Source organism: Alosa alosa, chromosome 24 (genome assembly GCF_017589495.1).
Source record: "Alosa alosa isolate M-15738 ecotype Scorff River chromosome 24, AALO_Geno_1.1, whole genome shotgun sequence".
Lineage (NCBI taxonomy): Eukaryota > Metazoa > Chordata > Actinopteri > Clupeiformes > Clupeidae > Alosa > Alosa alosa.
The window spans coordinates 21,219,939-21,247,438 of record NC_063212.1 but is presented as its reverse complement, the minus strand read 5'-3'; the positions used below and the strand labels follow the sequence as shown (position 1 = coordinate 21,247,438).

The window sequence follows — 27,500 nt, the reverse complement described above, 5'->3', positions numbered from 1 at the left end:
ACAGTGAGAGAGCTTGTGTGTGTGTGGGTGTCAGTGAGAGAGCTTGTGTGTGTGTGGGTGCCATTGAGAGAGCTTGTGTGTGTGTGTGTGCCAGTGAGAGAGCTGTGTGTGTGTGTGTGGGTGCCAGTGAGAGAGCTTGTGTGTGTGTGTGTGTAGTGAGAGAGCTTGTGTGTGTGTGGGTGTCAGTGAGAGAGTTTGTGTGTGTGTGGGTGTCAGTGAGAGAGCTCGTGTGTGTGTGGGTGTCAGTGAGAGAGCTCGTGTGTGTGTGGGTGCCAGTGAGAGAGCTCGTGTGTGTGTGGGTGCCAGTGAGAGAGCTTGTGTGTGTGTGTGTGTGTGTGTGTCAGTGAGAGAGCTTGTGTGTGTGTGGGTGCCAGTGAGAGAGCTTGTGTGTGTGTGTGTCAGTGAGAGAGTTTGTGTGTGTGTGTGTGTGTGGGTGCCAGTGAGAGAGCTTGTGTGTGTGTGTGTGTGTGTCAGTGAGAGAGCTTGTGTGTGTGTGGGTGCCAGTGAGAGAGTTTGTGTCTGTGTGGGTGCCAGTGAGAGAGCTTGTGTGTGTGTGGGTGCCAGTGAGAGAGCTTGTGTGTGTGTGTGTGTCAGTGAGAGATCTTGTGTGTGTGTGGGTGCCAGTGAGAGAGTTTGTGTGTGTGTGGGTGCCAGTGAGAGAGCTTGTGTGTGTGTGACTTCTCTGCCACAGAGGGCGACACTCATTGGTTCTCCATGTGCTTATGTGTATTCATGCATGTGTGTGTGTGTGTGTGTGGGTGTGTGTGTGTGTGTGCGCGTGCACGTGTGTGTGTGTCAGAAAGTGACCTCAGAAATTATGTTAATCCCATGAGAAAGAGTAGATGAACAAACTCACCACAGACATACCCTGTAAATCAGACAACAATAATTGAAGGAAAAGAAAAAGGAAAAACTCTTAGTGGCAGCAAAGACTCAACACGATGAAATACGAAAAACACATACTGTACTGTAACTTGTAGATAGATAGATAGATAGATAGATAGATACTTTATTGATCCCCAGGGGAATGTTCCGACTTGGGGAAGAAAACAACAACAACAACAACCTGCTAGGATCAATATGGGATGAGAGAGAGAGAGGAGAGAGATACAGGGAGAAGTGTGGTGTGTGCAGTCCATACAGTATGTGTTTCCGAGAGAGAGAGAGAGGAGAGAGATACAGGGAGAAGTGTGGTGTGTGCAGTCCATACAGTATGTGTTTCCGGAGAGAGAGAGAGAGAGAGATACAGGGAGAAGTGTGGTGTGTGCAGTCCATACAGTATGTGTTTTCGGCAGAGAGAGAGAGGAGAGAGATACAGGGAGAAGTGTGGTGTGTGCAGTCCATACAGTATGTGTTTCCGAGAGAGAGAGAGAGGAGAGAGATACAGGGAGAAGTGTGGTGTGTGCAGTCCATACAGTATGTGTTTCCGAGAGAGAGAGAGAGGAGAGAGATACAGGGAGAAGTGTGGTGTGTGCAGTCCATACAGTATGTGTTTCCGAGAGAGAGAGAGAGAGAGGAGAGAGATACAGGGAGAAGTGTGGTGTGTGCAGTCCATACAGTATGTGTTTCCGAGAGAGAGAGAGAGAGAGAGAGATACAGGGAGAAGTGTGGTGTGTGCAGTCCATATGTGTTTCGAGAGAGAGAGAGAGAGAGAGAGATACAGGGAGAAGTGTGGTGTGTGCAGTCCATACAGTATGTGTTTCCGAGAGAGAGAGAGAGAGAGAGAGAGATACAGGGAGAAGTGTGGTGTGTGCAGTCCATATGTGTTTCCGAGAGAGAGAGAGAGAGAGAGAGAGAGAGAGAGAGAGAGAGAGAGAGAGAGAGAGAGAGAGAGAGAGAGAGAGAGAGAAAGGAGAAAGGAGAAAGTGAGGGATTGTAGGTATAGTGTGTGGAAGTGAAGTAGAGTGAGTGTAATGAAGGCATGTGGTGATTAAGTTGTCTTTGGGCAGTTAACAGAGTGTAAAGGATTCCTTTAGGTGTTCTGGAAATGCAAAGGGCCTGTATATTTGTGTTTGTGTTTCTGTGTGTGTGTGTGTTTTCTGTGTCTGTATTTTAAGTCCAGACATTTCCGTGACTGCTGCATATCTACTAGCCTGGAAAATCCAGACCCTGATAATCTATAAATATTAAGGGTCTGGCCAAGAACAATGTAATGGCCCAACTCGAGGGGCGGCAACAAGCATGCATTTAAAAATTGCACTGCACACAATCGGATAACACTAGACCATGTTTACTCTGAATGATTTCCGACTTTGACGCAATCGGATAACACTACGACCAATGTGTACTGTCCTCCAACGTTGCAGCGCTGTCTTCATCAGTTTAGCTGGTTCCCCGGAATTTTGGGGTAAAAGTAACGTGCATCATTGCTCCTTGCCAGAGTGTCTCACAGAGACCATTCCATTGTGCTCTCGCGAGAACTCTGGATTTCCAGGGTACATATCTACTGCGGGCCACAGACGGTGTCTGTTTTTAGCTGTGTGTCTGTGGTGTGTTTCTCCTAGTCCTCTGTGCTTAGGGAAGCTGATCGACAGACAGTGTGTGTGTGGGCGTAATGCTAGAATGTAGGTGTGCCAAGAGTGAGTGAGGGAATCAAAGTTGACCTACCAGTATTGAGGTGTAAACAAGCTTTCTTGGGTGTGCATATGTTTAAGTTTGTTTGGATGTACACACTTGTCACTGTATGTATGAGTGTATGTAGCGTGTGTGTGTGTGTGTTTAGTATGTGTGTGTGTACGTGTAGTGTGTGTGTGTGTGTGTGTAGTGTGTGTGTGTGTGTAGCGTGTATGTATCTGTGTGTGTGTATGTGTGTGTGTGTAGTATGTGTATGATGAGAGGGTGTTCTCCTGAGAGTGAGAGCTGCTGGCTGCCGCAGGGTGTGGGCTAGCTGCAGGCGAGGCCAGCCTCTTTTTACATTCAGCCGCCACAGAGGTCAAGTGGCCCACGGATCTCTCTCTCCCTCTCTTTCTCTCTTTCGCTCGCACTCTCTCTCTCTCTCCCTGTACCTTTCTACTTCCCTCCATCTCAAGCTAAAGGGCTTCACTCCCCTGCAGTTCACTGCTCACAGCACTACCATGACAACCCCTTTGCTCTCCCCCTCTCCCTCCCTCCCTTCCTCCCTGTCTTCCCCCACTCCTAGCCTGGCAGTTGAAGGTGGGTATGGGTGGGCATCTTGTCCCTGTGTGCCTTTGAGGCTGCAGATCATTTGAAAGCGTAATGTTTTTTCCTCCAGACTGCTCCCTATTGCTCTTTTTACCTAAGTGGGAGGGGGTGGGAACTCTATCTCTTTCCGTCTCTCCCTTTTCATCTCCTCCTCTCATACTCTATCCATCTCTCTCTCTCTCTCTCTGTGCCCCCCCCTCAGTCCTCGTCCTTGAGAGCCCAAATTGACATTGGTGTCCTGGTGGCGAGTGTGCAGATCACAGCGGTATTTGTGAGCTGGCGTGTGAATGTGTGTGTCCATGATAGTGGTTCATCTATGTTTATGTGTGTGTGTGTGTGTGTGTGTGTGTGTGTGTGTGTGTGTGTGTGTGTGTGTGTGTGTGATCTCAGCATCACACAGGGACTCCAATTAGAGCAGGACCAGGGATGGCACAACTGTGCGCAGGTGAAGAGGGAAAGGGTGATAAAAGACAGGTCGCCTGTCTCTCTTCACACCTGCTGCTGAGGCCTCATTTGGTGTGATATGTGTGTGTGTGTGTGTGTATATATATATATATATATATATGTGTGTGTGTGTGTGTGTGTGTGTGTGTGTGTGTGTGTGTGTGTGTGTTTGTTTGTGTGTCTGTGTGTGTTTGTGTACCTGTGTGTGTGTGTGTGTGTGTGTGTGTGTGGTGTGTGTGTTTGTGTGTCTGTGTTTGTGTACCTGTTTGTGTGTGTGTGCATGTGTGTGTGTGTGTGTGTGTGTGTGCGTGCGTGCGTGCCTGGGCATGCGTCAGGTGTCATCAGCCGCGCCTCGTCTCTGCAGAAAAGTCTGCCTCTGCCGTTGGCATGGCGACAGTTGCGGCACTGGGAAATGGAGCAGGCTGCCATGATAACAGAGCACGCTAAAGCGTGATGAGACAGGAGGGGCTTGAGCTCCATATTCCCCCATAACAGCCCTTCCTATTGTCCGTTTGTGTGTATGTGTGTATGTCTGTGTGTGTGTGTATTTGTGTATTTGTGTGTGTGTGTGTGTGTGTGTGTGTGTGTGTGTGTTTTTGGTGTGTTTGTGTATGTGTGTGTGCACGCACCAGTGTTTTTGGTCAGGTTAGGGACATGGAGGCAGATGTACTGTACTAAGATTGACACTGCATTTCCTGCAGTGTGTTTCTGTGTGTGTGTGTGTGTGTGTGTGTGTGTGTGTGTGTGTGTGTGTTTGTTTAACTTTTATTCCTGGATACAATGTTACAGGACTTACTTGGCAAACACTGACCCACCTCTGCTGCATTGCCAGTCTGCCGAAACTGCATGCCGTGCCTTCCCTTTTTACATTGTCAAAAGTCAAGCAGACGATAACTACAGGGAACTGGATGATGTGAAAAAGCAAAAGTAACACATTTAAAATGCACACACAACTAAAAGTTGCTTTTGACAAAACTGGTGCTTTGAGTACTGATTCCATTGTTCCTGTAAGTTTCTCCTATTCACACATGGAACCGTAGCCTGGATTATACCAGCTTTCCAAAGGTTGAGAATTTTTCCTAAAAAAAAAAAGACATGTTGTCACCTGTGGTTGTGATTCATACTCCGAGATACCTCGTCTGTAGGCTTCTCCTCCCATGTCTTTGCGCACATCGCTCACTTTTCCCTCGACCTGCCCATGAATGCATACTGTATGCATGCGTGAGAAAAGTACAGTTTCCCATGCAGCACTCCTGTGTGAGGCCAAATGTGCTTTCATTCATGTGCGGTCAGTTCACACATATCATGTCTTGTTTTAACCCTTAGAACACACCCTTTCTTTTCTGTTACATTGCTCCGCGATTGTTCATCACAACGAGATAAAACCTTTATTTTGTGACAGAGAAGAAGTGGGGCTTTCCAAAGAGACTACGCACTTGTCTGTACGATCAAGTATGAAAATTAAAAAAAATCATGAAATTAAATAAAATTGCATCATATTTAAAGTCTATACTTCTCTGCGTTCACTTGCGCACCCATTACTCTCGTTTGAATTACTCGCGAACCCGTGATCGCATAGATATGGCAAGCATATCAGATGAAAGAGGAGAAACAGGGCTATCCATTGGTACCATGGATATCGATCTTTCTGGCTTATAAAAACAGACGAAGTGACTGCAAAATATTAACGTCATGTACACAAACCAACGCTGCACACCCATTACTCTCGGAGTAATTACTCGGGACCCGTGATCAGATATATATGCCACGTATGTTAGATGAAAGAGGAGACACAGAGCTATCATTTGATTCCAAATACATCCTTCTGGGTTATAAAACAGACGAAGTGACAGCAAAATAATAACTTCATATAGCTGGACTCACCCCACATTTTGTGTCTGTTTTGTGGCAAAGCATGTTTATAATCCAACGCTATCGTGTGTTTCTCTATGGCAAAACATGTTCATAATCCGGTTTTGAGATCCTAGCAAATTCCTGCATGGCATCCAATTCAAGGCTCACATTGCATACCAATTTGTTCAAAAAAGAAACACCTTTTTTGCCTTTACTTTGTTCATGGCAATGCAGTAAAAAATTGAGAATCATCATGAGTGCATACACCATAGTCACACATGCTAACAGGCAAACTTGGGTCAAGTCAGGTCAGATCAGTTAGCGGTCACAGATATGGGCAGAATGGTCATTTTTCATCGCTAAATAAAAAATGGCATTTATTTCCGTAAATCACACACCACATATTTCTGTAAATTGCTCAGCCCCAGAGTATCCCTCCAACATGGCAATTATATTGCCCGTTTCAGGACAGTCTGCCCTACACACAGATGAAATGCATGTAGAGCTATGAGCTTGCTGTGGTGAGATACAGGTCAAAATATGAGAATTTTTATAATATGATTTTTATATTTTAATTCTTTAAAAATCAAAATAAAATCAATGCTAGTACTAATACATGAAATGATGGCAGATCTGGATAGCCTAGACTCTGCTGAAAAAAAACAATATATAATATGTGTGTGTGGCACTTACAATGACCAGAATAAATCCTTATGAATAAAGGTAGTGAAAATGCCCTAAAAACAGCTTAGGGTTCTAAGGGTTAAGGCGCTAATAGCAAAGAATTAGTGTCTGAAACAGCCGCAAATTATTCCGTACATCTGGCCCATGGCGTTCCCACATTCTTTCTTATTTTCTGAGGGCGGTAGGGTGTGACGCTTAGTACAACACCTCATGGTGTGAAGAAGCGAGAGGAAGGTGTAGCTCTTTGGATCGGCAGGGGGATATTTTCAACCATTTATCCACACCAGTTTTCACCATTATTGTATTCTTCTTCTCTCTGTCTTAACTTAAAAAGTGCAATTTCTTGCTAGAAGAATGTGTGATTGTGTTATAGATGCATAATATCAGAAATAGACTACCTGGCATTGGTGATTCCTGTTATTTTGTTCATTCACTGAGACATTGAAGATTACAGCAATGCCTGCTCGCCTGTGTGATTTTGAATTAAATTGGGTGTTTTCTCAGACTTGTGGACTGCAATGACTTGTATTTTCCCATGGTAAAAAAAAAAAAAAACAAAAGAACAAAAGGCAGTTGGCTTAAAGTGGGATGAATTTGTCTATTGCATGTGGGATGTTTCAACATTTTGGTAAGCACTTGATATTAGGCATGTCTGTGTACCTCAAAATATATCACTTTGTTGGATAGTTGTATGTTATTATCAGTGATTAAACTTAGCAGCACCTAGACAATTGAGGGAAAATTGTAAAATAAATGGCATTTGTTAGTACAAAGCATATGTTTCCAGCATTTTCTAAGCATTCTGGAATGTACAACCCCAAATTGGAGAAGTTGGTAAGTTGTGTAAAATGCAAATAAAAATAAAAGTGAAATCAAATAAAAATGCCCTTACCCTGATTGTGAAATTGTGTGTGTGTGTGTGTGTGTGTGTGTGGTGTGTGCGTATTGTTGTGTGTGTGTGTCTCAGGAGCACAGAGGAGGTGTTTCAGGCTCTGGAGGATAACCAGGTAACCCTCTCCACCATGAAGGCGTCTCGTTTTGCGGCGCTTCGAGAAGGAGGTTGACTACTGGGAGCGCAGCCTGTCCCTGGTGCTAGAGGTCATCGAGATGGTCCTCACTGTGCAGAGACAATGGATGCAGAGACAATGGATGTACCTGGAGGTACCACACACACTCACACTCACTCACTCAAAAATGCAAATGCATACACACACACACTACTTAGTCACTCACTCACTCACTCAAAAATGCAAACACACTCACTCACACACTCACATTCCATAGCCTACTAGTCACACTTATCAAAAATCAAAGGTACAATCGATGATGCAGCCACACTAACAATGTCCTGCACACACATCAAACTTACTCACTGACTCACTCACTAGTCAGGTCCCTAACAACCGTCAAATGCAAGGCAAGCTGGCTGAACTTGATGTAAGATGAAGAATAAAAGCATATTGCCTAAATATTTGGTGTAGCCAAGTCCTGATTGTTTTCATCTAGAGGTGTAGCAGGTTTACCAATGAAAAATAAACATAAGTTTTACAGAAGGTAGGCTAAACATTTGGGCAGTCACTGTAAAGTTAGGTTAGGCTTATGTTAGGGCTTCGACTGCACAAACAATTAGATTTATATTAAAGTGAAAACATTGTCTACTCAAAGGCCACATAATGACAGGGGTAGGCAATCATTTCCCCCTGAGGTCAGAGGATAATTACTTTGATAAAGTAGCCTATGCCGCAGGCCACACATTGAACATTGAAATACAATGCACAAAATGCATTGTGCTGGTTGTTAACTGACAGGAAAGCCTATACATAACGGATTAGCTAAGCTAGGCTACCTTATAGTAGGCCTATGCAATAACGTTATTTGCAAGCCCATGTCTACTTTCTCAAAACAGACAACTCAAATGGAGTGTCAACTTTAACTTTAGGCTACCCTGCATCTTGTTATTTGCGTGAAATGTAGGCTAACGTTAACCTCCGTTATCATGGATCATATCGATAAGTCTCTTATTAAAATTATATGCTGAGGAATATGATAACACTTTGTTAACGTTACTACCCTATGTTATTTAGCCTACATGATTTCAGTTTTTCCTCTTGAGCATGAAGATTTGTGGCATAACTTCATAGCTTCATAATGCATGCTTCGTATCCAAATGTCTAGCCTAATACCTAGGCCTTTATTGGCATTTTAATTTTTTTTACCTTTGAACTGACACATCACAAAAAAATGAGATGTCTCCTGTATTGCACAGGGGGAATTCAGTCGGCTTTTCTCTGCCAAAAGTTAACAATTTTCAAGCACCTTGCGTCTTTCTTTCAATGTCTTGCTATACGGCTCTGGGTTTACTTGTCCTCCGAGTTCGTCCTTAATGATGGTTGTTGGGGACCTGAAACCGTTTTTTTTTTTCGTTAATTACTTTTTATTGATTTTTGATCCTTTTTAAACAGACAACCAAACAACGCCAGTGCTTTGAAAGTGACAGAAAGAAGAAAAAAATATGTCAAACCCTACACTCTCATCAATGGTGTGGTGTGCTCAGAGCCGACATGCGGTGCATTCTCCTGTGATGAATGTTTTGTTCAGCTCACCTGTGGTTCATTGCGCGGCGCCTTGGCCTGCTTTGTTGTTTGATGAGTAGTTTCCTGGTCCCCGAGGTGCTAACCTTCGCAGAGCAGTGCAGCCCGTTGCTCTTCAGGGTCACAGCCTGAGTGGGCAAAGGCAGGCCCGAGCTGCCGGCAGAGCACTACTCGTGCGCAGGTGTGTTTGTGGGGGAAAACGTAAACAAATGTTTTGGAAGTGAGCGCGCAAACACTCGCAGTCGAGCACGCAAACACATCTGTTGCCCTCGGTTTCTGATGAGGAGAGTAAACAACCAGGGCTGGTCTGGAGCTTCTCACAGAGCCTCTGATCTAAGATGAGGCTTTATACACACATATGCTCAATTACTCACTCACAACCACACACACACACACACACACACACACACACACACACACACACACACATACACACACACACACACACACAAATTACACACACGTACACACAAATTACACACACACACACACACACAAACAAACACGCGCATAAATTACACACACACACACACACACACACACACACACACACACACACAGATACACACACGTGCAGCGCATAAATTACATACACACACACACACAAACAAACACGCGCATAAATTACACACACACACACACACACACACACACACACACACACACACACACACACACACACATTTCTGTATTGACCCAGTATACAGTGTGTAGATAACTATACACCCAGACATACACACACACACACACACACACACACACACACACACACACACACACACACACACACACACACACCCTATGTTTGCAGACATGCTCACACACACATGGATGCATGTTCACATACTCACGCACACAGATGTCCACATAATTGAGCACATTTCCATTTGCATATATAAGCATACAATAAGCATTCTGACACAAAAGACTGTCGAAATACACACACATGCACACACAACCCACCCACCCACACACACACACACACACACACACACACACACACACACACACGCACCCCCAGACACACACACAAGCACACTGCCATGCACACTGGCATAAACATATCCACACCTGTTGTGGGTTTGGAAACTTAAGTTGGCTCTGTCTTTGTGTCTTTGTCTCTGCACCCCCACCCCCTTCTTCGTCTAGAACATTTTCCTTGGAGAGGACATCCGCAAGCAACTCCCCAAGGAGTCCACCGAGTTCAACGACATCAACTCCAGCTGGAAGACCATCATGGACCGGCTGCACAAGGACAACAACGCCCTGAGAGGCACTCACCACCCAGGTATGCATTCCCCTGGCCACGCGCACGCCGGATTAAGTCTGCAGAGAGCCCTGAAAAATTAAACAAAGAAAAAAAAGGAAAAAAAAAAGGAAAAAGAAAAGAGCATTCTTTCCTTCTCTCTCTGCTCTCAATTATACCTTCCTGGTGTGGAGAAATGACTTGTCTTCATAATCACTTACCTAAAGGAGGGATGAGGGCTGGAGAGGGATAAGAGGAGATTAAACCAGTATGAGAGAAACACACTCGGGCCTTATGAGACCACACCGAGGCGAGACACGCGAGAGCGGTTGAAACAAGTGTCCTATCAGATGAGGGAAAATGAGGTCGCCCAGCAAATCCCTCTCCGGCTCGTGGTTATGCTTTTATTGGTGATGAGCAGGCCAAGGCTAGAAGAACATAGTAAGAGAATGGGAAGGAACCTGGAAAATGTGATGTTGTTTATCACAACGGTGTTCTGTAAACAGGGTGGAAGAAAGCCAGACACAAAGGGACTAAACTATATTGGACAAATAAATCCCACCTGAAGGGGTTCCTTATAGACCCTTTCAACAATAAAAAACAAAAACAATGCTTGAACGTTCTATTTGGTTCCCAATCTACTTCCTCTACACTAAGATAACATATGGAATGTTAAAAAGGAAGTCTTGTGGGGCCAACTATGATGCTGATAATGGAACTCTCTTGAAAGGGTCTATATATTGCAGTGCTTTACTAGTGTTTACTTAGCTTTAACCCAGTGTCAATGTCTCAGCGTCCCTACTTATCCAGGATTTGGCCTGAAATATGCAATGTTACATTGTGACATTGACATACAGTGATTTATTTTATGAAAAACAGGTACAAATGTGTACAAAGTCCTTGCAGTATAGGTTGGAATGAATGGTCTTACAAACTTGCAAAAGTGATGAAATGGGAGATTTAATAAGGTCGTTAAAATAAGGTTGTTTCCATTTAAACGAGTTCGACCCGTATCGAAACGGAAGAGGGACTGATTCTTCCTTGAAGGCCAAGCTTTAAGCTGCATTCAGACAGGAAGAGACTCGCAGTGATGGACGGACGAGACACAATGGAATGGTAACGAAATTCAGCGACCTGTAGCAAATACAGACGAAATGACCGTTGGCGACGGGAGACAAGTTAAACTAATTAAGTTAAACGAATCCCAATATTTGTGCTGACAAGCGATTCGCCGGCTGTGTGCACGTAGCTCTGTGTTTCCTGGTCAGTGCTGCCTCCTTCCGTTCCCATCCTCTCTTGGCGTCCACAGGGCTTCCGGAGAAACTGTCGGAGATGAACAGCAAGCTGGAAGAGATCCAGAAGTCTCTGGACATGTACCTGGAGACCAAGCGGCAGATCTTCCCTCGCTTCTACTTCCTGTCCAACGACGACCTGCTGGAGATCCTGGGGCAGTCGCGCAACCCCGAGGCCGTCCAGCCACACCTGAAGAAATGCTTCGACAACATCAAGAAGCTGCAAATCGGAAGGGTACACACACACACACACACACACACACACACACACACACACACACACACACCCCGTATGTATTGATCCAGGATATTAAGCCACCTGTTGAAAGTATTAAGTAATTAAGTAGTAAGTACAGAAACAGCAATACAAATATAAACACAAATGCATGAATCTGGAAACCCATTTCTGAGAATGGGTTTCCAGATTCATGCATTTGTGTTTATATTTGTATTGCTGTTTCTGTTTGTATGTTGGTTTACTGTATGAGTAAATATTTGTGTTTGTGTGTGTGTGTGAATCATCAGGTTGGACTCAGCAGTAGTAAGTCAGAGGCCATGGGCATGTTCTCGGCTGATGGAGAGTATGTCGAATTCACCCACCCCGTGCTGCTGGAAGGACCCGTAGAGGTGACCTTACACTCATCTCTCTCTCTAACACACACACACACACACACACACACAAGACGTATTAATGTGTGCATGCTAATACGTGTGTGTGTAAATACATTAATGTGTGTGTTAGTATGTGTGTGTGGTACTGTTGATATGTGTGTTTAAATACATTAATGCGTGTATTAGTATGTGTGTGTGTGGTACTGTTGATATGTAAGGGATAATGTATAGAACGCCGGTCATTGTCGGGAGATAGGTCCCGACAGGGCGAACCGGACCGGTCTTGTTCCGCCCTGAAGGGACCTATCTCCCGACAATGACCGGCGTTCTATATATTATCCCGCTTAGTACACGGCTACTTACCAAAACGACACAATAAACTCCCCACGATATGACTCTTTAGCCTACATAGCCTAGGCTATAGCCTATTTGTTACCGTTTCATCATGGCTTTTGCTGAGAAACAAATAGTTCGCAACAACACACGCTGAACTTGAATCAAACATTCTTTAGAACACAGCTGATCAACCGTCTGCTTTCACTTTTGAATGAAGTTCCAATCCTTGCGTAGTGATATGAAAGAATTGACTTAGAAGCACAAAGCCCATTTTCCTTGACAGCGGTCTGTTATACTTAGCAACGGTCTTTTATTCAGAATTAGCAGACCGCCGAACGTTGGGAAGGCCCATTCAAGTGAATGGAGCATTCTGCAGCACTATGAAGAGCCGTGTAATAAGTGTTTGTAACATTAATGTGTGTGTTAGTATGTGTGTGTGGTACTGCTGATACGTGTTTGTAAATACATTAATATGTGTGTTAGTATGTGTGTGTGGTACTGTTGATATGTGTGTGTAAATACATTAATACGTGTGTTAGTATTTGTGTGTGGTACTGTTTATGTGTTTAAATACATTAATACGTGTGTTAGTATGTGTTTGGTAGTGTTGATATGTGTGTGCACATTCCCAGGCATGGCTCTGTGATGTGGAGCGGACTATGCGCTGGTCCCTGAAGGACTCCCTGAAGAACTGCCGCATGGCCCTGATCAAGAATGCGGGCAAAAGGGACAGATGGGTCAAAGACTGGCCTGGACAGGTGTGTGTGTGTGTGTGTGAGTGTGAGTGTGTGTGTGTGTGTGTGTGTGTGTGTGTGTGTGTGTGTGTGTGTGTGTGTGTGTGTGTGATAAGAATGTACCACCTCCTATTCCCATAGATTATCCTATCATCTTCTTTCAGAGTTTGCCTACACTGACAAAGAAATACTACTAAATACTTTAGCCCCCAGTAGCACAGAACTAGAAACTCCTCAAATCACCAAATTTTACCTCCAAAGATCCATTCACATGATCAGGACATAAAGTGTTCAGCTTCTCTGCTGGAATTCAGGCCCAGGTCAGGTTGTTTAACATTTTAAACTATTGAATTATATATAATGGCTTCAAACATTTCACAACTTCAGGCACAGACATTTTTTGTCCATGCATTATGGAAGATGGTTGAAGAGTGTTTGGTCATGACTTTGACCATTTCAGTTACACACCCTGAGTTCTAAATGTTATAATGTATAAATAATTGTGTCTTATCCACTCCATTACCTGACCTCTACTCCTGTCCCCAGATGGTCATCACTGCCAGCCAGATCCAGTGGACCACAGACGTCACCAAGTCCCTCCTGACCAGCAAAGAGAGAGGAGACAAGTCTGCCCTCAAGTCCATGAAGAAGAAGCAGGTAAGGAGAACATCACACCTTCTGCAGCACACTAGATACAAGAAGATATACTGTACGCAGGAGCTGTAGCAAAAACATGTACTTATTAATCTCACAACATGTTAGAAGTTGTGAAAAACATAGATTGAATATCAGTATTGACTGTCAAGGTTAGAAGATTTGTAATTAGAATAACAACTGTATCTTTTAAACTTTGATTTTGAAAAAAAAAAAAAAAAAAAAAAAAATTAAAAAATTACCCCAAACTTTTGAATTGTAGTCCAGTTGCTTAGTAATTCAAATATATTAATCATAGTTTTACTCTGACCTCAGAGTTCTGCAGGGCATCTTAACAGACTTGCTTCACATAATGGCTCTGATCAGGCTAAAGCTGTGATCGTTGGGAACAAAGAGTTGGACCATGGACCAGGGTTCTGCATTCAGATAGGCCATAATAGCAGTCATTGGCAGTAATAGCCGTCACAGGCAGCAGCGGTGCCAATCAAGCGTCAGAGTCCCACTGTTCCACTTGTGCGTTCAGTCGCTAGCATTAGCATAAAGGCGCTACGGGGCACTCTGTCCACTTCTGAGTCCTCTATTCAGCGGAAACATACGCAGCAGTGCCACAGAGACGTGCTGGAGTGCTGGGGGTCTGGCACATGGGTTGATTAAATTCTTAAGTGAGCTGTGTGTGTGTGTGTGTGTGTGTGTGTGTGTGTGTGTGTGTGTGTGTGTGTGTGGCTCAGCCTTATTTTATGCCATCATCACACACACCTCAATCTGCCCGGGCTGCATTCCGTCCGCAATTTGATTTCAATTCAGTCCCTTCACAGGAAGTCAATGGCAATTTGGCCTATTCATTCAGAAGTTAGCATTAAAAATGACAGGTCATTGTTCAGGAGCTCGGAAGGGATCATCATGTAAATTGAGCTGTGATGTGTGAGTGTGTGTGTACGGTGTGTGTATGCCTGTGTGTGCGTGTGCGTGTGTGTGTTTGTCTGTGTCTGTATCTCTATGTCCGTGTGCGTGTGTGTGTGTGTTTATGTTTATGTGTGTTTATTAGTATGCATTTGTTTGTGTGTGTGTGTGTGTGTGTGTGTGTGTGTGTATGTATACATACAGTTGTGAGAGCATGCTTCTGGATTTTATTGTATGCGTGTTTGTGTTTTATGTTGTATTTGTGTCTGTGTTTTTTCTTGTTCATTTGTGTCAGTGTGGGTGTGTGTGTGTGTGTGTGTGTGTTTGTGTGTGTGTGTCTGTGTTTGTTTTTTTTTGTTCATTTGTGTGTGTGTGTGTGTGTGTGTGTGTGTGTTTGTGTGTGTGTCTGTGTTTGTTTTTTCTTGTTCATTTGTGTCTGTGTGTGTGTGTGTGTGTGTGTTGTGTGTGTGTGTGTGTGTGTGTGTGTGTGTGTGTGTGTGTGTGTGTGTCTGTGTCTGTGTTTGTTTTTTCTTGTTCATTTGTGTCAGTGTGTGTGTGTGTGTATGTGTGTGTGTGTGTGTGTGTGTGTGTGTGTGTGTGTGTGTGCGCGTCTGTGTTGGCTCTAACCCTCCACCCATTCCTCAGGTGTCCATGCTGAATCGTTACTCCGAGGCCATCCGGGGTAACCTCTCCAACATCATGCGCCTCAAGATCGTCGCCCTGGTTACGGTGGAGGTGCACGCGCGCGACGTCATCGACAAGCTGGCCAAGGCGGGCTGCTCCGACGTGAACACCTTCGATTGGCTCTGCCAGCTCCGCCTCTACTGGGACAAGGTGAAAGGGGAAGGAGAGGGAGATGAAGAGAGGTAGAGAGAGGGAAAGAGAAGAGACGAAGGGTGGAGGACAAGCATGAAAGAGTCAGGGCATGACAAGAAAAGGATATCCAGGACAAACGCTGGTGGAGAGTGAACACGACTCCTTTTTTTATCGTTATTAATTTCCAACCTAGTTTCATAACCCACATAGTTCTGTCTTCACTTCACTCTTCACTTGTTTTGTCTTTGCTTGTCCTTCTCTCTCTGCCACCACATCCCCACGTCTGACCCTCCCTTAGTCTCTCCTCTCCTGTGTGCTTTTATGAGCACTCACCATCTCTCTTTCTCTTTCCTTCTCTCTCTTATTCTCTCCATCTCACAGTCATATTGAAATTCAAAAGAAGCCTTATCATAGTATGACCATAATGTTGTATAGTATTGCCAACACATTTGAGATGTACTGTACATTATATCTCACATTCTCTCTCTCTCTCTCTCTCTCTCTGTCTGTCTGTCTGTCTCTCTCCTTCTCTCTTTCCCTTTACCCTTCTCTCATTCTCTTTGTTTACCTCCCTCTCTGTCTCTCTTCCCCTCTCTGTGTGCTTTTCTTTTCCCGTCTGTCTGGCTGTCAGGAAGTGGAGGACTGTATCATCAGGCAGACCAACACTCACTTCCAGTATGGCTATGAGTACCTGGGCAACTCGGGCCGTTTGGTCATCACCCCACTCACCGACAGGTACGGCCCACCCCCTGCACTCGACATCCCCCTCAGAGACGAGACCACTAAAAGGCTCTTAGCAACACACTATGTGCTAATATACAACAGCTCCATGACCAAAGGACTCAGTAAGCCTGCTCTGCTACTGTACATACACAGCAGCACAATACAACACCTCAGATCCACAAGGGCCGATTGCATTCATCAGAGCAATCATTCGGGAACTTTGCGATCTGGTTTACAGCCCATTTTCGGTGTAAAACAAAGTAGAAACATGCCACGGAATTAAATATGAAAGATGAGTAGCAGTTACACTTCTACACAGTTACTGTACTTCTAAATTCACAGGGGATTCATTTTATGAATTTGGAGGACTGACTGATGTTCACAATATATATACATTGCCAGACAAATTTGCCTGTAATATCCTGTTGTTGTGGGCTAATTTGGATGGTAGCCATTTGCTTTAAAAAAGGATGTCTGCGACATGATGTTGTCATTGTGCATACTGTGATTGATACTTCTTACAGCATACAGTACTACAACCCCTGTTAGACATGTGTTAACATAGCATTACATTACATTATATACAACAACATGTGTTAACATAGCATTACATTACATTATATACAACAACATGTGTTAACATAGCATTACATTGCATTATATACAACAACATGTGTTAACATAGCATTACATTACATTATATACAACAACATGTGTTAACAAAGAATTACATTGCATTATATACAACAACATGTGTTAACATAGCATTACATTACATTATATACAACAACATGTGTTAACATAGCATTACATTGCACTCAGAACAACCTGTTAGACATGTACAGCCAGAGTGATATACAGCATACGGTATTACAGCCTCCTGTTAGACTGGTGCTGACAACCCTCAAAGCTACATGGCGCATAATATAGTCCCATCCCTGGAAGGTAGTCCTTAAATCAGTTCTGAGGGGAGAGAGAAATCAAATGCATAAATCCCTTGCACTGACAGTGATCGGATACGTAAGGTGTACGAGTGCCTCATTTCAGATTCCCTCTGGGTATATCACCCACTTAATTGGCACTAGCTTCTGTGATCACTGTGCTGTGCAGAGCTTCTCTCTCTCTCTCTCTCTCTCTCTCTCTCTCTCTCTCTCTCTCTCTCTCTCTATCTCTCTCTCTATATATATATATATATCTGCACCTGTGTGTGTGTGTGTGTGTGTGTGTGTGTGTATATGCTGCTAGACCCCGCACGCCAGTTAGCGTCAGGTGGTATTAGCCCCATTATCTGGCAATGTGGCGGCGAACGCCCGATTAGCATTAGCACTATCGACTTCATCAGGAAAGCAGTTGCAGCGCGCCAAGGCATCATCAGCCCTATCAGCGAGCCAATCTTTCACCACTTTGCACTGAGGCGTGATGGTTAGATAGAGTGAGAGAGATGGGGTTGGGAGGAGCACACATGGCAAGGAGAGATAGAGGGGAGAGAAAGAGAGAAGTTGGGGAGAGAGAGAGAACGAGAGAGAGAGAGAGAGAGAGACAGGGGTGGGGGCAGCAGGTTAAGCTTGCTGAGCGGCGTGCACAGGGGCATCGCACATTGAATCCACATGGGAAGTCAAGTCTGGAGTCAGTGGCACGTTCATTTTTGTGTTGGGTTTTCACCAGAGAGAGAGAGAGAGAGAGAGAGAGAGAGAGAGAGAGAGAGAGAGAAGGAAGGAAAAGTTTTTTTTTTACCCATAGTAGAGTAGCAATGCAGTCTCCGGTGCATGAATGAAAACATCTAATCCCGGCTTATGTTGATGAGGCGATGACATCCTAAAACCAGCTCAAGGGCATGGCAGCTTTCAGACACTGTGTGTGTGTGTGTGTGTGTGTGTGTGTGTGTGTGTGTGTGCCTGAGCCTGCATGTTTATGTTTATAGTTCTTAGCAGAAGCTTTTGTCCAAAGTATGAAATGAGTTTGTCTGTATGTGTGTATGTGTGTGTGTGTGTGTGTGTGTGTGTGTGTGTGTGTGTGTGTGTGTGTGTGTGTGTGTGTGTGTGTGCGTGTGTGATTTTGTGCAGGTTCAAGCTAATATTAGCAGTGTTCCCACAGGTCATGGAATTTCTGGAATATCATGGCGTCAAGTCTTTATCAGACATGGAGAGTCTGAGAATTGTATCATTATCAACTCAGGGAATGTCAGGGAATTTTGTTGTGGTAGTTAAATATTTACTTCCCAAAATAGATTAATACAAATTATTGAGTTTTAGCTTTTCCCTACTACTGCTTTCTTGAGTGGTTGTGGTTAGCCCTACTTTGTTTTTCAGTGCCCATTTATTCATTTCCTGCTCTATGCGGCTACTTTGACATTTTTGGTTGATGAAGTAATTTCAATTTAACATTCATTACATAGTAGATTGTGGAAATGTGGGGTTTTTTTTGTAAGGGAAAGTCAGGGAAAAGCTATAGCCTCGTTTGTTTGTGCCACATTGATGATATTAACAATAGTATGCATAATATTTACTTGTTATAAGCAGCCTTCAGTGCTTTGGATATGGAAACATGCAATGCCATGTTGTTAGCTTGCCATTTCTGTTTGCAATTTAAAGATAATATGAGCCTGGTGGCCACATAGCTATCTGAGTGGAATGTGTTTCAATCAATATATCATGTGCTTCATGTAAATGCAGGAAAACTAATTATTGAAGACTCGCCAATTCCATTATACCACTCTTTACATTTTTGTAGCCAACATATTGCCAATCACAGTTAGTGCAGCCTGTGTTAAAGAGCCCCCTCAACAACCTGAGCTTATGAATGGTCAATACTGGGAACCGGATAACTCTGCAACCTCCTGTAGCCTCATCTTTGTTGCCTCCATGATTTAATTTTAAAAGTTTCTTATATTACAAAAGGAAGGTAGGCTAAACATTTGGTTAGGTTGGTAAGGTTAGGTTAGACTTAAGCTAGGGCTTCGACTGCACAAACAATTAGTTTATTTAGATTAAAGTGAGAACATTACCTACTCAAAGGCTACATAATGACAGGGCTGGCCAGTCATTTCCCCCCGGGTCAGAGTATAATTTGGCAAGAAATGATTAACAGAGAACAATATCAACATTTTAGAGTATCCCAGCCAAACTCCAGACCTCAATCTATCAAAAAAGTAAGCACAAGGCTAGAGAGTGATGGCAAAGAATCGTTCCTGCCTCAAAACCCAGATTGCTGCTAAAAATGTGTGGTCTAGAATCATTGTGGAGACATGGAGAGGCTTGGTGTAGGTATTATAAGAATCATTTTGAGAGGAGTGAATGCAAATAAATATGTTTCCACTGATTGTTTAAATCAATCAAAAGGGTATGAATACTTGTGGACATGCCCTTTTTCATGAACATGTAAAAAAAAGATGAAAATACTTGATTCCATATTTCTAGCACATTGTCCTACAACCTTTGGCCATGTGGCGGTGTCATTTTCAGTCAGAACAAACATATTGGTCAAGAGAAAATCAACATTAAATCAATATTTGCCAGGGATATGAATACTTTTGTTCTTAACTGTATGTATGTATGTATGTATTTATGTATGTATGTGTATATTTATGTAGCTTCCCTGACCCCGTAGGTGTTATATGACCCTGACCACCGCTCTGCATCTGCATCGTGGTGGCTCCCCCAAGGGTCCAGCAGGCACGGGCAAGACTGAGACGGTGAAAGACCTGGGCAAAGCGCTGGGCATGTACGTCATCGTGGTCAACTGCTCCGAGGGCTTGGACTTCAAGTCCATGGGCCGCATGTACGCAGGCCTGGCACAGGTAACTCACCGCAGGTGGCACCAAGCACAGGTGCACTGGGTAAATCACAGCTAAGGTACCCAGCACAGGTGTACTGGGTAAATCACAGCTAAGGTACCCAGCACAGGTGTACTGGGTAAATCACAGCTAAGGCACCCAGCACAGGTGTACTGGGTAAATCACAGCTAAGGCACCCAGCACAGGTGGACTGGGTAAATCACAGCTAAGGTACCCAGCACAGGTGTACTGGGTAAATTACAGCTAAGGCACCCAGCACAGGTGTACTGAGAAACACACAGATATGATACCTGTACTGGGTAATACACCTCTAAGACAGAACATTTAAACTTGTAGTAGGAGACAGGACAGGTAATACAAAGGTTAAAACGTAAAGGTGTGTAAATCAGCAAACAAAGCAGGTTTTTCATTCTCTTTGAAAGTATGTGAACACATGCAAATGGTTTGAGGAGGCAGTTCTTGGCATGGAACAGCATGGAACAACATGGAACAACGCTAGACCAGGAGCGGACTTAGCAATTTGGGGGCCCAAGGCGAACACAGACAGGGGGGTCCTCCACATCCGGTCTTTTTAATACAAATGTGCAGGAAGGGCCACCCCTAGTGCATCTGTCAATATATAACCTTGCCCCAAATTAATATGGAGAAGTAAATGAAATAAGGGAATGAAGTTTCAATTTGGTGTAAACCAAAATCAGATAATAACCACCAAGCAATTAGTGTCATACAGTATGCCAGTAGTCATACAATATAACAGTAGTGTAAGTAGTATGGCAGTATGATAAGTAGTTTCATTCCATGTCAAATCAGACAATATCCAGGAAAATGGTTGCTGCACCGTCTCCGATTTTGTTCAGAGGTTGTCTACCTAATATTTAGGTCCAAAAACTAAGAACTGTAACATATTTTTTGGTTAAATGCCAATGTTTTCATACAATTTTCACCCTTGATTTTGTATTTTACACTCTCAGAAATGCATAATCTTGGAGGCCATGGTTTAGTTGGGGATTAATATCTTGAAAAGCATTCCTAGCCTGCCCAAATTTTGTAGGGTGGAAAACAGACATGTTCTCAGTATGACTGGACCGTTAAACGTTTCTACTGCATGCCCAATAATTATATATATATATATTTTTTTGGTTTCCTCTCACATTTTTCTCTTATTGCAACCGCTAGGATAACGTCGACTTAACCACACTGTCCGTCTCTCAGTTCAACCTCTACATTTCCTAGTTGCGTCTTTCGTCTTTCCCGGTCAATGGAATCATTTTGATTGTTTAGACGTATGATTAAAACATGCAGTGACAATGTAAGCTTAACCATGTTTACAAGTATATAGCCTATACATTTTTTGTATTTTTTATTTATGTTTTTTTTTTTTTTTTTGGGGCTACTAGTTGGGGACCCCAGGCGATTGCCTACCTTTTTCCTTAATGGTAAGTCCACCCCTGCGCTGGACTAAAAGTTACTGATTGCATCAAACGATTTTGAATGTTTGACACAAATAAAAGTTCAGAATTGATACTTCAAAGAACACCAGAAGTTTGAAACGTTGGCCTCTGTTTGCTGAATCTAAACACACCTCAGGACCAGCCACACAGCACTGGCTCATTATGAAGCAGGACGGGTAGCATCCTGCACAAGACTACTGGGTGCACTCATTAGAGGCAGAAAAGGAAGGAGACCGTGCAGATGGGATAGGATGACTAGGGTGACAGTCATGTCGAATTTGCTGTGCAGAGTGGCAAATTCTGTCCCCTTTTCTTAGCCACACTGGTGTGACATTTTCTTTATCTTCTTTCTGTATTTATTTATTTATTTTCAGCTGGCATCGAAATTGTACGAGATTTAGAACGTACCTGCCACAGCCCTGTCTCTTAATGTACATGGATTAAGCTGTTAAGCTGATGTACTTTTATGTGTGTGTGTGGTGTGTGTGGTGTGTGTGTGTGTGTGTGTGTGTGTGTGTGTGTGTGTGTGTGTCTCTTTTTGCACGTTGCATATACTGCACATGTCACATGTTGGTGTGTGGTACGCTATATGTCATATATGCGTGTATTTGTATGCACTTTGTGAGTGTGTGTGTTTATGTGTGTATCTGTGTGTTTGTGTGTGTGTTTGTGTGTGTGGATGTAGACGGGTGCGTGGGGCTGCTTTGATGAGTTTAACCGCATCAACATCGAGGTGCTGTCGGTGGTGGCTCAGCAGATCCTCTCCATCCTGTCTGCACTTGCTGCCGGCGCCAACACCTTCATCTTCGAGGGTCGCGAGATCCGCCTCGTCTGGTCCTGCGGCATCTTCATCACCATGAACCCTGGCAAGCACACACACACACACACACACAAACACACACACACACACACACACACACACACACACACACACACACACACACACACACCGCTGCTCACCCTGCACAGACTCTTTCAATGTTACAGACATTTAGAAATGTTTTATTAGTGACATAATGAAAATATGTAGGCCTAGTAAATACCGTTAGGTTTCAGAATGCTTTTACTAATAATTGTTGACAAGGCATTGTAGAAAGCCTTGGCCATGCTGGTTAAAGAAAGCACACATACAGTAGTAATGAAACAAATTATAATGTCTTCATGCAAGTCCAAGTGTGTGTGTGTGTGTGTGTGTGCGTGTGTGCGTGCGTGCGTGTGTGCGTGCGTGCGTGTGTGTGTACTCCTGTGCAGGTTATGCTGGACGCACTGAGCTGCCTGATAACCTGAAGTCCATGTTCCGGCCCATCTCTATGGTGGTACCAGACTCCACTCTCATTGCCGAGATCATCCTGTTTGGAGAGGGCTTCAACAACTGCAAGGTACCACACCGCACCACACCACACCACACCCCACCACGTTACACAGCACCACATCAAACTACACCACACCACATCACAAGCCACCACAGCCAACCACAGATCATCGCACATCTTCACAGCCCCAAAGACCCGATTAGAACGCCCACACGTGTTCTGGCCATGACCCGAGCATAGCCCTCCTTGTCCCGCTCCTCTTTGCTCCTCTCGCAATGGCGGACTTGACAAGACATGATTCTTTAATTGCGGCTTGCACTCAGAGCAGTAGAGATGTGTGTGAAAAGACCAGAGGGGGGGATTATGGCGGCATTGGATTCCTCCTCTCTCCTAATAGTCCCACACTTTCTGAAAGGATTTGCTCTTTAATTCACCCTAAATCATCCACACATGCTAATGGCTTTCAGAACAAGTGACGAATCAATCATAAGGGTTATGAAAGACAACCTGGAAGTGAAGTAGTAGCGGGAAAAAGATACACCCTTACACACACTCACACACACACACATGCACGCACACTAACATACACACACACACACACACACACACACACACACACACACACACACACACACACATACACACATTCCAATTAAATTGACTGAGCTTTCACATGAGTACTGTATTGTCTGAAGAAAAAAGAAAGAGAGATGGGCTTTGCCGCCTGGCAGTGTCTGGTAGATGGAGGAACTGTGCTGTCAGGGGGTGGACAAGGAGTGTGAGCAGATGAGGGGTGTGTGATGTGTGTGTGTGTGTATGAGAGAGAGAGAGAGAGAGAGAGAGAGAGAGAGAGAGAGAGAGAGAGTGTGTGTGTGTGTGTGTGTGTGTGTGTGTGTGTGTGTGTGTGTGTGTGTGTGTGTGGACTGGGTGACTTGTGGGTGTGAGATTAGACACCGTGGGCCTTCAGCTCTGACTCAGGGCAGCTCAGCCTGTGGGAGTCTCAGAGCGGCAGAGTGCTGGATTAACACTGACTCACAGGGGGTGGGTTGGCAGGCAAGACAAACACACACACACACACACACACACACACGCATGCACAGTCACAGTCACACACACACACACACACACACATTCTTCTGTATACACACACAGATTCATTGTTTTATACACATGCATATATGTTCTCATGCACACAACCGAAACACACACAAATGAAACACACACACACACACACACACACACACACACACACACACGTACACAGCCACGTTATGCACTAAAAAGGATTTTCCTTTCTGTTCTACATGGCTGCTCTTCCACCTGGGAGAGTAGAGGCTTGAGAGCAGAATAAGAGACTAGCCTAGTGCTGAATCTCCCTCGTCCCACTAAACCCCCCAGTCGGGTAGGAGGACCTGAGAGAGAGTAGAAAGCTCTCGACTCAGAGTGCCGAGCTGAGCCTGCAGGCCTGGAGAGAAATCACAGAATGGGCAGAGGCTGCTCCTTACACACACACACACACACACACACACACACACACACACACACACACACACACACACACACACACACACACACACACACACACACAAACATACACAAACATACACACATACACACTCAACTCAACCAATGTACTGTTGTGTCAAATTGAACAAGTTCAGTTGTACAAGTCCGTCACGTCACCAGTGTGGGGAGAAGGCTAAAGAGTAGTCACTAGTTACTGTGAGCTCATCCCTCTGTTGAAGTAATTTGCAGTAAAATGATGTGGAAATGCAGGCCTGCTCGATGTAGCTTAACAGAAGATTTCCTCTAATCGATGAGGTTGTTTTGTTCCAAAAGCCAAGGATTACCTTGACAAGTACACCAAATTAATCTCACCGCATCTCACCTTGCTGACTGTTCAAATTAAAGATGTATTGAAGTGAATCAATCTGAAGGCAGAAACAGCTTAGAGCTTTAGATAATACTGGCTCCCATTATGTCTGATAGAAGACCTAGCCTCAGCATTTTTCACTCAAAAAGACCTTGATAGACGTGTTGTATGTGAAATAATTAATTACGAACAGCTTCTGCTGTTATCACGGTAGATGTTGTTCATGTTCAGGACAGTCAGGACTATGTGCAATCACTCAGTTTCAGAATGTGTAGGTTATAACGAGCACAATCATGGATTAATTTGCTACACTAGCAGCAAGGCTGGGGAGGAAGTTTGTGCAACTGTTACTTGCTGAAAGTGCTTGTTCACAAATATGGCAGCAAGAAATAGTCTGTGTGCCGCTCCTCAGCACATTCTGCCTCGTATCTCCCCTGACATGAAACCTTCTGGCCACACACCCACACACACACACACACACACACACACCACACGCACACACACTCACACACACTCTCTCTCTCTCTCTCTCTCTCTCTTTTCTCTCTCTCTCTCCTCTCTCTCTCTCTCAAACACACACACACACACACACACACACACACACACACACACACACACACACACTGTCTTGTGTCTCCCCTGACCTGCTCACATGAAACCCTCCGCTCCTTGTGTGTCCAAACTCTCTCTCTCTCTCTCTCACACACACACACACACACACACACACACACACACACACACACCCACACACACATGCGCTTTCTCACATTTCCCCCTGACGCACTCACTCACATGAAACCCCACCCTCGGAGTGTCTGTATTGCATAGCCACCAGTATCTCCCCGGAGTGCCACACCACAGTTGACTAACTGTGACATGACTGTGGGAATAGACCCACTGCTGAGAGCAGGAAGGTGCCTCTATCTCTCTCTCTCTCTCTCTCTCTCTCTCTCTCTCTCTCCCTCTTGAATATTTATGGGCACCATGTGATTATGGATGTGACATTGCACACTAGCTAGTCCTTCCTTTGATTTAGGCTTTTAGTGGGGTAAAAGGTGATATGATTTTAGGCAAGAGTGTGTGTGTGTGTGTGCGTGCGTGCGTGCTTGCTTGCGTGCGTGCGTGCTTGCTTGCGTGCATGCGTGCGTGCATGTGTGTGTGTGTGTGTGTGTGTGTTTGTGTGTGTGTGTGTGTGTGTGTGTGTGTGTGTGTGTGTGTGTGTGTGTGTGTGAGAGAGAGAAATTGCATGGTCATGTACCTGTTCCTTCAGGGTGTGTGACCTCGGTCATGTGCTTCTATTTGACCTTGAAGTTCGACATTTCAACTGCAATAATCAGCCCTATGACATTTAAATGCAAACAAACACACATACAAAAGAACAGCACTAGACTTATTTAGTTCGGGCCATTGCCATTACAATACAGGGCCTGACAAGAGCAATGAGGCCGCAACATACATAACTAATATGAAGGGTCACTGTAATGAAGGTGGTATATTGTTCATATATCATGTTTAAGGCATATTTCATTCTGAGGTTTTTGTCAATACATGGGTGTACTGCTTGAGCTGAGAACACATAGACGTGTTTGTGTGTGTGTGTGTGTGTGTGTGTGTGTGTGTGTGTGTGTGTGTGTGTGTGTGTGTGTGTGGGTGTGTGTGTGGGTATGTGTGCGTGTGGTGTGTGTGTGTGGGTATGTGTACGTGTGTGTGTGTGTGTGTGTGTGTCCTGATTTTCTTTATCTGTGTGGACATTTGTATGCAGGTATGTTCCTGTGTGTGTTCTCTGTCTGTGAGGTTCAGCACAGGATTATCTATGAGCCTGTGTGTGTGTGTGTGCGTGCGTGCGTGCGTGTGTGTGTGCGTGTGTGTGTGTGTGTGTACGCATGTGTGCGTGTTTGCCTTTCTTTCTCCCGTAAGGCTGTTGCGTGAGATTGCCCGCTGCTTGTGTTTCCGCGCGTGTGCCCGGGTAAGCATGTCTCAGCCAGGGAGAGAGGGGTCGTGATGAAAGCAAACTGACATACTAACCCAGGATCACCACGCACCCTGCACACTAATCACACACACACACTCTCTCTCTCTCACACACACACACACACACACACACACACACACACACACACATACACATGCACATGCTTTCTTCCACACAGACACATACACATGCTCAGACACACGCTTTATTCCACACACACACACACACAAAACACACACACACACACACACACACACACACACATGCTTTCTGCCACACGCACACACACCACACACACACACATATGTTGCCCTTTGCTTCAATTATTTCTGGCCATCCTCTCACACACACGCCCACAGATGGTCGCCTCAGGTGGCGCTGCTGGGAGTTGACCCAGGCCTGTCGGCTGCTCTCAGTTGAGCTGAGGGCACAGTGATCCCTGTTGAAACACACACACGCGCACACACACATACTGTACACACACACACACACACACACAAAGAATCAAGCACACAACTATAGGTTCCCTCACACATTGATGCATAGCGCATTGCAAAAGGGCTATTTGATTCTGAACAAATCTGAATACAAGAAAAATACAAAATGCACAGGTTGTCTATGTTACAATCTCTCTCTCTCTCTCTCTCTCTCTCTCTCAGCCTTCTCACCCTACTCCAACCTTCACCTCCACAATAAACCCATCTCCTCTCCATCCTAAGAGATCATCACATTGAATGTTTCCTCTCTCTGCTTGCATACCCAATGACTACTGACATTTCAGTTTGCCTCTGGCTTGAGTTGGGGAACTAGTCTGGGTCCTTGGCATTCGGGTCAGAACCAGACCCAGTACAGTGCCGTCAGGAATTAGGGCTCCAAAAAAAAAACCTTCATCAAATTGATGAAGAAAGTAGGCAGTGCATCCAAAGGAGCTATTTTAAATGCCGCTTCATTAAAAAGACTGATGAATTCCTCATTGGGTGTGCAGTTTCTACATTAGTATGATGGACGTTTTAAGCATGACAGATTTCAGGCCCAGGCCTCTGTCCCATA

General features: G+C 44.4%; 1 protein-coding gene across 1 annotated transcript in view; it reads left to right on the top strand.

Annotated features, from left to right (window-relative positions):
- The window catches only part of dnah2 (dynein, axonemal, heavy chain 2), a 246,312-nt gene that overhangs the window by 103,616 nt on the left and 115,196 nt on the right, over positions 1-27,500 (top strand). The window contains 12 exon segments of the mRNA XM_048236061.1: positions 7,112-7,183; positions 7,185-7,305; positions 9,885-10,023; positions 11,291-11,508; positions 11,799-11,900; positions 12,854-12,979; positions 13,502-13,612; positions 15,155-15,343; positions 15,957-16,060; positions 19,655-19,844; positions 21,978-22,158; positions 22,544-22,671. Of these exon segments, the coding sequence (XP_048092018.1) occupies positions 7,112-7,183; positions 7,185-7,305; positions 9,885-10,023; positions 11,291-11,508; positions 11,799-11,900; positions 12,854-12,979; positions 13,502-13,612; positions 15,155-15,343; positions 15,957-16,060; positions 19,655-19,844; positions 21,978-22,158; positions 22,544-22,671 (1,681 nt within the window).